The sequence below is a fragment of the Rhinoderma darwinii genome, chromosome 1 (genome assembly GCF_050947455.1).
Source record: "Rhinoderma darwinii isolate aRhiDar2 chromosome 1, aRhiDar2.hap1, whole genome shotgun sequence".
In the NCBI taxonomy this organism is placed as follows: domain Eukaryota; kingdom Metazoa; phylum Chordata; class Amphibia; order Anura; family Rhinodermatidae; genus Rhinoderma; species Rhinoderma darwinii.
The window spans coordinates 156,118,176-156,132,008 of NC_134687.1; the positions used below are offsets into that span (position 1 = coordinate 156,118,176).

The window sequence follows — 13,833 nt, forward strand, 5'->3', positions numbered from 1 at the left end:
TAGGTGCCGTTTTATTTGGCGCCCAATATTTAAATAACCCCCAGAACAGTCAACGGGCCGTGTACTGGCAAGGGGGCGTGTTACTATGGCTGTGACACTGTCCAATCAGATATGGACAGTGTTACAGCAAGAGAGAGGAATGAGTGTGCACACGCTCTCACGCTTCAGCTTTCAAGATTAGTCTTCTGCCGTACTGGCAAGGAGGCGTGTCACTACTACGGACAGTGTACGTTGAGGAGCGCTTACACTGTCCGTAGCAGAGATATGCCCCCTTGCCTGTTCGGCAGACAATAAAAGACTGATCTCTCGCAAGAGCTGAAGAGATGAGAGCGCGCTCTCCTCTCCACAGCTCTTGCATTGTCCGTAGCAGTGACACGCCCCCGCGCACACACACTCTCACTCTCTTTCCTCACTCTTGCTGTAACACTTCATATCGGATTGGACAGTGTCACAGCCATAGTAACACACCCCCTTGACTGTTCAGGGGTTTATTTAAATATCGGGCGCCAAATATAACGGCACCGATATCTAAATAACGGAGCGAGGTAGAAAAAAAAATGTAAAGTTCCCAAGGGTTTGTTCAGCCCTCCCCATTACATGCTGCACATGTATGGGGAGGTGAAGAGTAGTCTCATCACCATAATTGCATTGCATATATGTCTCCTTATGCCCATATCATTATTTTTAAAATGCATTGTATTTTTGAAAATGCCTCCCTGAAAGGAAATCATTCCACTAACCCTCTATGTCATCCTCTATGTTTGTTTGGATTGCTACTGGAGCTGCTTACCAGAAGTGCCCAGTAATAAAGGATGTGCATGTGCACTAAAGATCTCCCCTCTACTCTCTGTAAGTGAATAACCAGAACATGTTCAGTTCAATCAACTCTGTCCTGTTGATAGCAAAGCCTCTGCTCAGGACACTCTTGGGCCTAAACGGCTACATTCACAAGGTCTTATATCACAGTGCTTAGCAGCAGCACAGCTTGTGGCCAGAGCTGTAAGCTTTCACCGTGCAGAATTGAAACATGACCCTCCTTTACTTAGTTAATGGTTTTCTCTCTCTGTTTGAGCCAAACAATTGAGTAGGACACAGAGCGACCCATATGGCAGCAAAAAAGTCCAAAAAAAAACATTTAAAAAAAACAAAACATGGTAAATAGATATACCATAGCTTTATATTCAATTAGCTAACGGTTTATAAACAAGACTCAGCCTATTTTCCCTTAAAGGGTTTGTCTTAGCACAAGTCCTTGTTGCAGAAGAACACGGTCCTAGTTGTAGAACATTGCATAGGATGGAAACTACCCCGGTCACATCAGCATTAATAAGCCTTCCACGTACGGAGGTACACCTTGTCTGATTGAGGCTTCCTGGCTTTCAACAGTGTCTGGATGACTGGTTCAGAGCTGGATCCCGGTTCTAAACGCCGAGGGTCTCTATTCTCGATTCAGATAGTCGGCTACCCAGTTGGCCCCCGAGATTGCAGGGAGCTTAAGTTCTGCCCATGAGAGGATCCTAAAAGCTCCTTTTATGGCTGGCTTGCTGTGTGTGCCGCCCTGGTGACTGATGTAAGCCACGCCTGTGGCATTGCCCATCTGTACTCAGATTGGGTGCCCCACCAAAAGATGTTGAGTTAGAAAAATATTGCTCTGAGCTAGATTATGTTAATGGAAAACAATTCTCCTCTGTGCCCCATCAACTCAGCTCAGGAGATTGGCATCCGTGGTAAGGACAAGCCACAACGCAATCTTGGACAATCAAGGCAAAGTGGAGCCATTAGGGACAAATCAAGATACTATGGGGGGGACGGGGGACTTGTCCCGGCTATTCATTTGTCACCTGGGAGAAAAACATGCATCCTTTTTGTGTCAAATATAAGTAAATGCACTGTGAAGGAGAAAGGCAAGATTTGGAATGATTATCCCAATCGAAGCGTGTCGGTGACTCGTACGTGATCATGAGACGAGAGTGCGCGCGAGGGAGCGAGAGTAATAATGCTTCGAGCCACCAGGGTGCGCAAGGATAGGGCAAAACTTGAAGCGAGAGGAAAAAAAACTATCTTGTGCCCTGTAGATACAACATCCCTGGCCTAGACGTGCTCCACCTGGAAGAGCCACACATCGTGAAACAAAAGTAGGTAGCCCCCCCACCCAAATGTGATCCGGGGGCAGGATGCCTCTTTAGGCAATAATGGGCTTGTGTGCCCCAGCTATGGTTAAGTTGCAACAAGGCTGCCAAGAGGTTCGAGACTTAAAAAGTAGTCTCTTAAGTTTTGGAAGACGATGTTCTCTTCGTACAGGTGGTCTAAAATGGACAAAAGGGCAATGGCTTACGTCCTAGTCTCAGGCGTCTGGACTAGGACTACGGAAGAGAACTCTTGCACCCATAGTCTCAGACATAATTTTATTCAGCCTAATGCCAAATAGGTGCATACCGGTAAAGGGGAGACTGGCAAGGGTCTTATTGGAAGCTGCATCCGTGCTCCAGGTCTTCAGAGAAATTTGTGGATAGTTACGATATTGCCAGCAGCTTGAGAAGAACACCTAGGCGATTCTAGTGAAGGGGGAAGAGAGATAATTGCTTACGTGAGAACTGGCAGAGCAGCTAGCAGACTTTGCTATCCACAGTACAAGAGAGGTTTCCCTGCCTGAGCTGTTTAGACCATGCTTATAAAGCCTTGGAGACCCAAGTAGATGTTAAAGAGACTCTGTCACCAGATTATAAGTACCCTATCTCCTACATAATCTGATCGGCGCTGGAATGTAGATAACAGCAGTTGTTTTTATTTTGAAAAACTATCATTTTTGAGCAAGTTATGAGCAATTTTAGATTTCGTTTCTTAATGCCCAACTGGGCGTGTTTTTACTTTTGACCAAGTGGGTGTTGTAAAGAAGTGTATGAGGCTGACCAATCAGTGACATACACTTCTCATTGTTCCAGCCCAGCTTCTTTCACTGCACTCTCTCACTGTGCTGTGGATCATGATGGGCTGGAAAAATAAGAAGTGTATGTCACTGATTGGTCACTGATTGGTCAGCCTCATACACTTTTTTACAACACCCACTTGGTCAAAAGTAAAAACACGCCCAGTTGGGCATTAAGAAACTAAATCTAAAATTGCTCATAACTTGCTCAAAAATGATAGTTTTTCAAAATAAAAACCACTGCTGTTATCTACATTCCGGCGCCAATCAGATTATGTAGGAGATAGGGCACTTATAATCTGGTGACAGAGCCTCTTTAAAGGCTAGTGGAGGGCCAATACTCTCGCTTCAAAACCAGACTTGGTGAGAGCATTTGCTATTTTGTAAAAAAGATTTGGTTGGATCCAGCGCTGGGAGTAGTTAAAAGGAAGCTTTTTCCAAGTTTTAATAATTCTTAGAAAAAGCCATGAATAAGGACGGAGATACCGTCCGAAACGCGTAGGCTTCCTACTTTCCTCATCCAATCTATCCTTGCAGGATCATAACCAATATATGCCAAAGAAAACCTTCTTTTAACTAAGAATTATTAAAACTTGGAAAAAGCTTCCTTTTAACTACTCCCAGCGCTGGATCCAACCAAATCTTTTTTACAAAATAGCAAGTCTTTCCGTGTGCCACCACGAGGATCCGAGCGCCAAGATTACCATCCACAAATTCACACATCTACTATAAGGTGAGCTGGAGAAATTCTTTCTATTTTTGCTCGTATCTTGGTGAGAGCATCTATGAGTCTGTCCGTGGGTTCCTTGAAGGCTGCTGAATCTGCGAGGAGAGTGGTAGACTTGGAATGTCGAGACACAGGTTGATCTATAGTAGCAGAAGCCCATTTGGATACTATGTCATCAAGGGGAGAGTTTAGGGTGTCTAAACATTTTGGATTTTGAAAATGTCAGAGTTCATCCATTCCCTAGGCTGCACCTCCTAAAATTCAGAATGGTTGCGGAAGCGTTTAGATCAATGCTTAAAGTGAATGTGTCGCTAGAAATTATTATTTTTTTTTTTCAGTTAAACAGTTAGTATATACGTGATTACACATTGTTTTAATTTTTTTAATCTTTTCACAAGTCATGAAATATTATAAATTAGAGTCTAATTTATAACATTTCCATGTGCTGGTCACTAGAGGGAGCAATTCACAAAATTCCAGCATTGGCAATGTGGTAAAGCAACCTCATTGCTTTATGCTGCAAATTTGGGGTAGACACACTCGCAACATCCGCCCCTCCCTTATCCTGGCTAGTGTCAGGAGAAGGAGGGGGTTGAATCTTCAAACCTCCTACACTGTGTGCCGCCATTTTCTGAGCGAATGCACAGGAGGATTAGATACAGTGGTAATCAGACAGTATAACACAAACATACACGAACGTAAAACACACATCACATACACAAACATAACTTACCTGCTCCTGCCGCCGCTGTCGCCTCCGCTCCTATTCCTTGAGTCTTCGCTGCCTTGAACATATGGCAGGAAGCCGCGACCGGAAGTAGTCATCTTACTGTCCGGCCGCGGCTTCCGGTCCACATGAAAATGGCGCCGGATTTCGCTCTGCCGAAGACCTTCCTTTTGGTGTGTGGGAGCGGCGCATGCTCCGCTCCCACACAGACGGCGTACGCTATAGTGAATGGAACGGCTCTCGTTCGCATTCTCTATGGGGATGTATGTACCGTATCCCATCTCTGTATCTGTCGTTAATCGACACATACAGAGATGAAAAAAAAAATGGCAGCCCCCATAGAGCAGTAAAAGTAAGAAGTAAAAAGTAAAAAGTACAACACAAGAACACAAATAAATAAAATTAATTTTAATATCAAACTAAAAGCATTATATATATATAAAAAAAAAAAAAATTGTGACACCTTCCATTTAAAAGGACCCTTGTCTAGAGATGCAGAGGTGAGTCTTTGACTTGCAGCGCATACTGGACATTTCATTTTTGAGAAATGCTCTAAATCAGACTCAAACAAGGAACGAATTCTCACAGAGTTAAAAACCTCTCCTGGGGACGAGGCAATATTCAAGAAAAAAAGCTCTGGTATTTAACCCCAAGCCGCCACAACAATTTTTCATTTTTTTTAATTTACATTCTTTCCAGCTTTCAAAAGTCATATCTTTTAGTTTTTTCCATTGACTGCCGTATCAAGGCTTGTTTTTTGCAGGATGAGTTGCAATTTGTAATGCCACTATTTAATGTACCATACATATACTGTATTGGAAAACAGAAAACAACAATAATTGTGCGGTGGAATAGTAAAAAAACAGTGGTTTTTCCATTTTTTTTCTGTTCACCATGCAGTAAAAACGACATGTTAATAACTTTATGCTGACGGTTGATACAATTACGGCAATACAAAATTTATAGGATTTACAACTCTTACGAAGAAAAAATAATTTGTTAAAAAAATTAACTTTGCATTGCCATATTCTTTTATTTCTCTGTTGAAAGAGAAGTGTGAGGGCTTGTTTTTTGTGGGGCGTGTTGTAGTTTTTATTAGTACCATTTTTGGGTACATAAGATTTGGATACATTTCGTGCTGTGGGTTTAATAATGTTTTATTGTAATAGTTTGGACTTTTAACGGCAATGGCAAATATGGTCATTTTATTTATTTTGCTTTACATTACTTAACCCCTTCCCGACATAGTTACATCATAGCCGGGTAGGGGGAAGTATGGAGCATGCTCACAGAGTGAACCCGCTCCATATGATGCGGGTGTTGGCTGTTTGTTACAGCCGACACTTCAGAGCAACGAGCAGCATTGCGCTGGAGCGCGATCCCGCTAGTGTAACTCGTTAAATCCTGCGGTCAATAGCGACCCCCTCTAACAGCTCATCGCGCCCTCCGCAACGCAATCGCGGGGGGGTGATGGCTGCCTGGGGGCCTAATGAAGGCCCCCGGGGCTGCCATTTTTGTGCACCTCATGAAGTATTCGGCACAAGAGTAAGTGGTTTTTGAAATCTTGAATTTTATTTAATCAAAAATTGATGCAAAAGATTTAGTGCGACGTTTCGGTGCCAATACAGCGGTCAGCCGCTTTTGAAAGACGTAACGACTGGATGCACCTGACACCAGGAAGATCCATATAGTGCCTGATGGTCTTAATCACAACCGAAACGTCGCACTAAATCTTTTGCATCAACTTTTGATGAAATAAAATTCAAGATTTCAAAAACCACTTACTTGTGTGCCGAATACTTCTTGCGATAAAATTGGGTTGAGACCCTATTCGTGCACCTACCCTGGTCTTGTGCACTCTGAATTACTACGCATCTTTGTGCACCTATTAAGCCCTAATTAAAAGTTCAAAAAACACCCCTTTCCCATTTTCCCCCTAGAGCATAGTAAAAAAATAAACATAATTGGTATTGCCGCGTCCGTAAAAGTCTGAACTATTCCAACATTTCATTATTTAACCCGCACGGTGAACGCCGTAAAAAAAAAATAATAATTTGTAAACGCCAGACTCTATTTTTTGGTCACCTAATCTCCCACAAAAAATTAAATAAAAAGTGATCAAACCGTCACATGTACACCAAAATTGTATTATTAAAAACTATAGCTTATCCCGCAAAAAGTTTTTTTGTAGCTTTTTTCGAATTGTAAAAGTAGTAAAATATAGAAAAAAAACTATATATATTTGGTATCGCCGTAATAGTATTGACCCACAGAATAAAGTTAACATGTTGTTTTAATTGCATAGTGAATTCCGTAAAAACGGCGCGCAAAAAACATGGAGGAATCGCTGTTTTCTTAATTTTCTACCCGACAAATACTTTTTTTCCCTGTTTCCTAGTACATTATATGGCAAAATAAATGGTGCCACGAAAAACTACAACTCGTCCCGCAAAGATCAAGCCCTCTGTAAAGGATCTGCCAGACACAGCTTCTGTGTCGACGCCCGTGGTTAATCAGTCTGCATCTGCTCCTAGGTCTGATAAAGTGACTCGATCTGCTACCACTCAGGCTGGTAGGCTGAGGAGTGGGAGAACCTATCACAGCCTGGCCAGACGGACCTAGCTCCCGCCCTCAGTCTATTTATAACTTAATTTCCTGCTCTTCGTTTGCCTGTGATTCTGTCTTGTTTCCTGGCTCTGCTGTTCCTGCTGGTACTATTGACCTCTGCTTCAAATGGACTCTGGCTTTACAGACTACGCTCCTGCTCTGCGTTTGGTACCTCGTACACTCCTGGTTTGACTCGGCTCGTTCACTACTCTTGTTGCTCACGGTGTTGCCGTGGGCAACTGCCCCATTTCCCTTAGCTTCTGTGTACCCTTGTCTGTTTGTCTGTCTTGCACTTATTGAGCCCAGTTGTACGCCCAATTGTATGCCGTCGCCTAGGACGGGCCGTGCAAGTAGGCAGGGACTGAGTGGCGGGTAGATTACGGCTTACCTGTCTGTCTCCCTACCCCGACATTACACCCTCATAGTACTATATAGACGAAAAAATAAAGACGTTATGGCTTTGGAAGGTGCGGAGGGAAAAACAAAAATGAAAATCTGAAAAAGGGTTGCGGCGGGAAGGGGTTAAGGGGAAAAATGAGAAAAGGTTTTTTTTTTTAAACTTTTAATATTTACATTTTTTACCCTCCCCCTACCGACTACGATGTACAGTTGCGTCAAATGTCGGTAAGGGGGTTCAGGTGGACCAGTCAATAGGTGACCCAGAACGCTTTGTTGACCTGCCTTGTTGCAACCTTCTTCATGGAGAGTCAAGATTTATTCCGGAGGTGGGACACTGTTGGGTTAAGGGTAGATTCTTAGGCAGTCTGCGAGTGGGGCATTGGTCATGAGATGCAAGTGGACTGACCGCTAGGAATTTTGCATCTGCATACACAGCAGGCAAAATAGGTGACTGAGGAGGACGACCCTGTTTAAGACACCCTTTGTCTTTGGGCTCTGACATGCTAGAGCTTAAAAAAACAAAACATAGCCTCTCCTACTAGCACTGAGCCAATCTGTTTTAACTTAGTGTCATTATGCTTACATTTCTTAGCATCAGCCTCCTAGTGGCAGGGCAATACACCATGGTTTCGGTCTCTCCCAATGATACAAACGAGAAAGTGGTGTTTTTTCTTGTAAATAATTGCAGGAATATACAATGGAGCATCATTCAAAAACCTCTGCCTTGAGCACAAACAGAGCTTGTCCCTACTTGCAAATCCCTAATTAAGTAGAGACGCATAAATAAATACCTTAGCAAGGAACGTCTAGCTGAAACTATAGCATGTGAGTCATGAAGAATTCTCCCATCATTCGGAGAGTTCTGTCCAAAATTGAAATCTCCAGTGCCCAATGCAACCACTTCCCACTGTTGTCCATCTGAAAAGCATAAAAAATAACTAGGGAAATTTAATGGACCAGATTAATTTCTTGAAAGACATCTAAAATTATTAGTGTTGCTGAGACTACCACCTTTAAAAAGCAGGTACTCAATCTAAAACGGTTCAGCCATTAGGTGTATGGCCAAATTGGTCCACTGAAAGGGTATGTTTACATGGCTTATTTTCAGCCTTTTTTTCGGGCCGTAAACGGCCGAAAAATCGGAAGCAGAACACCTCCAAACATCTGCCCATTGATTTCAAATGGGAAAAACGGCGTTCTGTTTGGATGGGGCCTTTTTCTACGCGACAGTTTTGAAAAACGGCCACGTTAAAAAACGCCCGTGAAAAAGAAGTGCATGTTACTTCTTGAGCCATTTTTGGCATCGGTTTTTCATTGACTCTATAGAAAAACATCTCCAAAAACGGCTGTGAAAAACGCGAATTAAAAAACGGCTGAAAATCAGGAGCGGTTTTCCCTTGAAAACAGCTCCGTATTTTCAGAAGCTTTTTGCTAAGCATGTGAACATACCCTTCCTTAGTAATGGATCTTAGAAGCCTCATAATGTAGAAGTGTACGTACATACGCACACAGCCTTTGTCCCACTGCAGAGACATCTATTGGCAACCGCGGTAACATGATCTCTCGGGAAGGCTTAGGCGTCATGCACACGACCGTATTGGTTTTGCGGTCCGCAAAACAACCTGTCCGTAGCAGTCCGGTGGACCGCAAAAACCGTTGTTGTGCATCTGTGTGTCATCCGGACTAACAGATCCACAACAATTCACCAGTATTGGTGAATCCGCAAATCCAGACCATAAAATGACTTGTTCCGAGTCTGCAGCTCCCGCAACGATCCGTGTAAATCACTGTCGTGCGCATGGGGCCATAAAAAAAAAAAACGGGTCCGCAACTTATCCGCAAAAATACAGTCGTGTGCATGAGGCTTTAGAACCCGTTTCATCACTGCCTCACTGAAGACATATTTCAGACAGTTATAGACAGTGCAAGAGGCAGATAAAGGAGGAAAAAGGCATATAATAAGTGGAGAAATTTCCTTTAAAAAGATAAAATTAAAAAAATTTCCTATCTAGGCTTGTACTCTTTATTTATAAGGGGGGGGGAGTGAAACAAGAGTTGCTCTTTAACCCATTAAGGACATGGTTTATTTTGGAGCCTTAAACGCTATGAACACCAGACTGATACGAACAGCCTGAGTGATCTGCCCTCCCTAACTTGGATGCTTTCTCCCCCTCCACGCTCTGATCTACAGTGTGCAATGCTTCCCTTTTCTGCTGCTATTTCTAAAGCTGTCTGTACATGTGCAGATTTTGATCAGGTTTTTAATGCAGTTTAATGCAAGTCAAGACCATAAGTGGATTCAAATAAAGCCTAGTTCACATCACGTTCAATGGCCTACGTTTGACGTATACGTTGGAAAAAGCTCACGAATTATACATTAAATGCATGCTCTGACAGATTGTCAATAGTGCCATCCGTCACCATAGACCAGTGGTTCCCAACCGGTTTTCTGTTTTTTTGCTACAAGCTCCGCCCCCCGACATTGTAGCAGGCGTGACGCGTGCACGTGTTACGAGTACCGCCCACCGCTTCCCACTAGAAGTCTGACGGAGGGCGAGGAGCCATGCTGTGCAGGGTAAGGCCTCATGCACACAAACTTATTTTTGTCCTCCCCTAAATACTGGCGTAAATACAGGTTCTTGGTCACACGTATTCGACCCGTATTGCACCAGTATTTACGGACCCGTGCCCGTAAATACGAGTTCGGTGTCACCAGTATTCCACCCGTATTTACGGGCACGTTTTCGCTGCAAAATTGCACTGCACTAATCGGCAGCCCTTCTCTCCATCAGTGCAGGATAGAGAGAAGGGACAGCCCTTTCCGCAGTAAAAGAAATTCATACTTACCCGGCTGTTGTCTTGGTGACACGTCCCTCTCTTGACATCCAGTCGACCTCCCTGGATGACGCGGCAGTCCATGTGACCGCTGAAGCCAGTGATTGGCTGCAGTGGTCACATGGGATGAAACGTCATCCCGGGAGGTCGGACTGGAGGAAGAAGAAGAATAATAATTCTGGGTAAGTTAACTTTTAATACTATTAACTCCAGCGGTAGTCACTGTACCGGGTGCTGAGAGTTACTGTCGATCAGTTAACTCTTTCAGCACCCTGGACAGTGACTATCCCCTGACGTCGCCTAGCCACGCTCCCGTAATTACGGGTGCAAACACGTAGCCACTCGTAATTACGGGAGCCGCATAGACTTCTATGGGCCTGCCCGTGCCATTATTATGGCCTGAAATAGGACATGTTCTATGTTCTTTTCAACGGCACGGGCACCTTCCCCTAAGCATACGGGAAGGTACCCGTGGCCAATAGAAGTCTATGGGCCCGTAATTACGGGCGTTTTTAAGTTCGTGTGCATGAGGCCTAAGTCTTTTTTTTCTTTAGTTTGTTACCAATTGTGTGAGAAATGGAGCCAGGGGAATGCCGGAAGTTGTAGTCCTCTCCTCTTATACCTCCTCCCTGTAATGTCCTCTGACATCACATAACAGTCTGGACAAGCTGGGAGTTGTAGTTCTCTCCTCTTATACCCCCTCCCTGTAATGTCCTCTTATATCCCTTAATAACATCCTAGACATGCTGGGAGTTGTAGTTCTCTTCTACCTCCTCCTCCTGTAAACTTTCTCTGATATCACATAACATCCTGGACATGCTGGGAGTTGTAGTTCTCTCCTCTTATACCCTCTCCCTGTAATGTCCTCTTATATCCCTTAACAGCCTGGACATGCTGGGAGTTGTTGTTCTTATACCTCCTTATTTATTCCTTCCCCAGGAGTAAGCACACTTTCTCTCTGTGATGGTCACTTTACTAGAGGGGCAGATGGTAATTTTACTGAGGGGGGGGGCTGAGGCTAATGGTGGCTTTACTGGAGGGGGCTGATGGTCATTTTACTGGGGGGGACTGAGGCTGATGGCCACTTTACTGGGGGGGCTGAGGCTGATGGCCACTTTACTGGGGGGAGGGGCGGAGGCTGATGGTCACTTTACTGGAGGGGGCTTATGGTCTCTTTACTGAGGGGTCATTATGTGAGTGGGGGGCTGATGGTCATTACTGTGAGTGGGGGGCTGATGGTCATTTTACTGTTAGTGGGGGGCTGATGGTTATTACTGTGAGTTGGGGGCTGATGGTCATTTTACTGTGAGTGGGGGACTGATGGTCATTTTACTGTGAGTGGGGGGGCTGATTGTCATTTTACGGTGAGTGTGGGGCTGATGGTCATTACTGTGAGTGGGGGGGGGTGGATGGTCATTTTTCGGTGAGTGGGGGGCTGATGATCTTCAAGTGATTTCCGCCGCTGACCTCCCATTGAAATTAATAGGAGGCAGAAAAAACCTGCGGCGCTCGTTTGGTGCTTTTTTGTCTGCGGTTTTTGCATTCGCTTCAACGGCTTAAAAAAAAAATATGGGCAAAAAACACAGCAAAAAAAAAAAAAGTCAAACAACGCTGTCAATTCAAGATCTGCCTCAAAATACCTAAAGGAATTTTGAGGCAGATTTTAAGTTTCTGCCTTACAAAAAAACGCTGTGCGAACATACCCTAAGAGTGTACTGCTTGTTTTTAGGCATTTTTTGTCGTTTTGTAAACAATTTTTGGTAGGGGTGCCCTGAGAATTTTTTTTTTTTCCTGGGGTGCCTCGAGCCTGAAAAAGTTGGAAAACTCTGCCATAGACTATAATAGAATATGTTAAAAGTCATTAACTCTCATGACCTGCTTAACGCATCCGTCACCCATCGACTATAATGGTATATTCATTTAACGTATAAGTCATGAAAAGCCCATGATGTAAATGTGAAACGTATACCTGTGACTTATGCCATAAATTGGCATAAAAGTCACCCACAGGATCCCATATTTTATTTTTTAGAAACGTATCCCACTCGGTATACATTTTTTTTAATAAATAGCGTACTCTACATTGCGGTTCGTTCTTTTTAAAAAACAAAAAAGGACACTGACGTATGCCAGCCCAAGAGAGGCTAAAAGGACTCTCTTTTGGACTCTGTTGGGCTAATGGGGACCGATGAACGCGTTTAGCATATACTTTTTCTCCCAGGGTGGAACACTGGGTGGATGAGTCGGAACACTATCTTGTCCCAGTCAATCACCAGAAAGAAAGATACACAGGATAACTCTACCAGTTCCAAAACCCGTCTGATGGAAGTGGTAAACGCGTTGAGTGTAAGTGTGCTCCTGGCACATCGCTACTCTTTACCTCATTGTATATCTGCATGGTCTGTCCACCTCTTCTATTCATTTTTTGTCTACCTTGCCAGTTCTGTCTATCAATTCTCATGGTCTATTTCAGTTGTTTATTTTTGTTATGTGACTCACCATGGCTGTTTATTTACAATGTACTTCTGTATTGTATAGATGTTATGGCCAGTGGCCCACTCAGTACTTTCTTTACTGTGAGGACTTATATTTTAATCCATTTTTGATACTATTATCTGTATTTTGTATTTTTATCATGTCTCAATAAAAACTATTTTATTTTGAAAATGTTTGGGTCACTTAACACTGATTTTCGGCATATTTGTTTAAACTATGACTTTGGTGTTTGACCAAATTATTCTATTGAGGCACTTTTTTGGTGTTTTCGGTAACCTTGCATATATAGTGGGGGTACCAGCTTCAAAAGCAGAAAAGAAGTTACAGACAGTAGAGGAAGTGTAGTGCTGAGAACTTGGCCATTTTCCTCGCACCCTCAGAAGGTTGACAAGGCTGTCAACCAAGGCTCACAATCCACCCTAAATCTAGAAGGAAAGAAACAGACTAAAATACAGTCCAGCAGACCTAAGAAGCAGTTTGTGTCTACAAGATAGGGACACTAGGCTAAAACGGATTAGATCAGTGTCTGCGGGAAGGGTAAGGCCTGCTTGGGCAGAGCCAACACTTTTTTTCTAGCCTCCTAGTGGCAAGGGCCTAGCATAAGATATTTAACTTGGAACCTTTCCACACCACAAAAGACAAATATAAATGTGCTCGATACCCGGAGGAATATTCTGAAAGCTTTTAAATTATTTTCAAATAGGGTTAACATCTATGTGTACCTAGATATTCTTACCCTTTTCCATAACAAATGCAGCTAAAGAATTTCCACAGCTTTCACAATCTGGATACTTAGATACGAGTTCAGTAAACTTCTCCTTTATCACTAGCGTTACCTGTTCATGAACAAATGAACGCTTATCTGGAAAAACAAACCACACAAAATTAAAAATCGCTAAAACAGGAAAAAAGGCAAACACCAAATCACATAAAAGATGGTGCATGTTATATAAATACAGTTAGTACAATATCTTAGTCTACATGTTGCCCAACTCTGCAGCCCCTGCTTAACTTAGTACTCCCAATCCATGTTTTAATAATTAGCCATTATAATAAAAGGAAGCTGCTGCACTCACCGAGGTATTTAAGAAATCAAGGCTTTATTTCATCATGATA

General features: G+C 43.2%; 1 protein-coding gene across 4 annotated transcripts in view; it reads right to left on the reverse strand.

The window, feature by feature from the left end:
* The window catches only part of ADAD1 (adenosine deaminase domain containing 1), a 220,649-nt gene that overhangs the window by 89,025 nt on the left and 117,791 nt on the right, over nt 1-13,833 (reverse strand). For all 4 annotated transcript variants that reach the window (XM_075849715.1, XM_075849716.1, XM_075849714.1 and 1 more), the window contains 2 exons: nt 13,454-13,579; nt 8,178-8,304 (listed from right to left, as the gene is read on the reverse strand). In XM_075849715.1, coding sequence (XP_075705830.1) covers nt 8,178-8,304; nt 13,454-13,579 — 253 coding nt within the window. The remainder of the gene's footprint in view (nt 1-8,177; nt 8,305-13,453; nt 13,580-13,833) is intronic.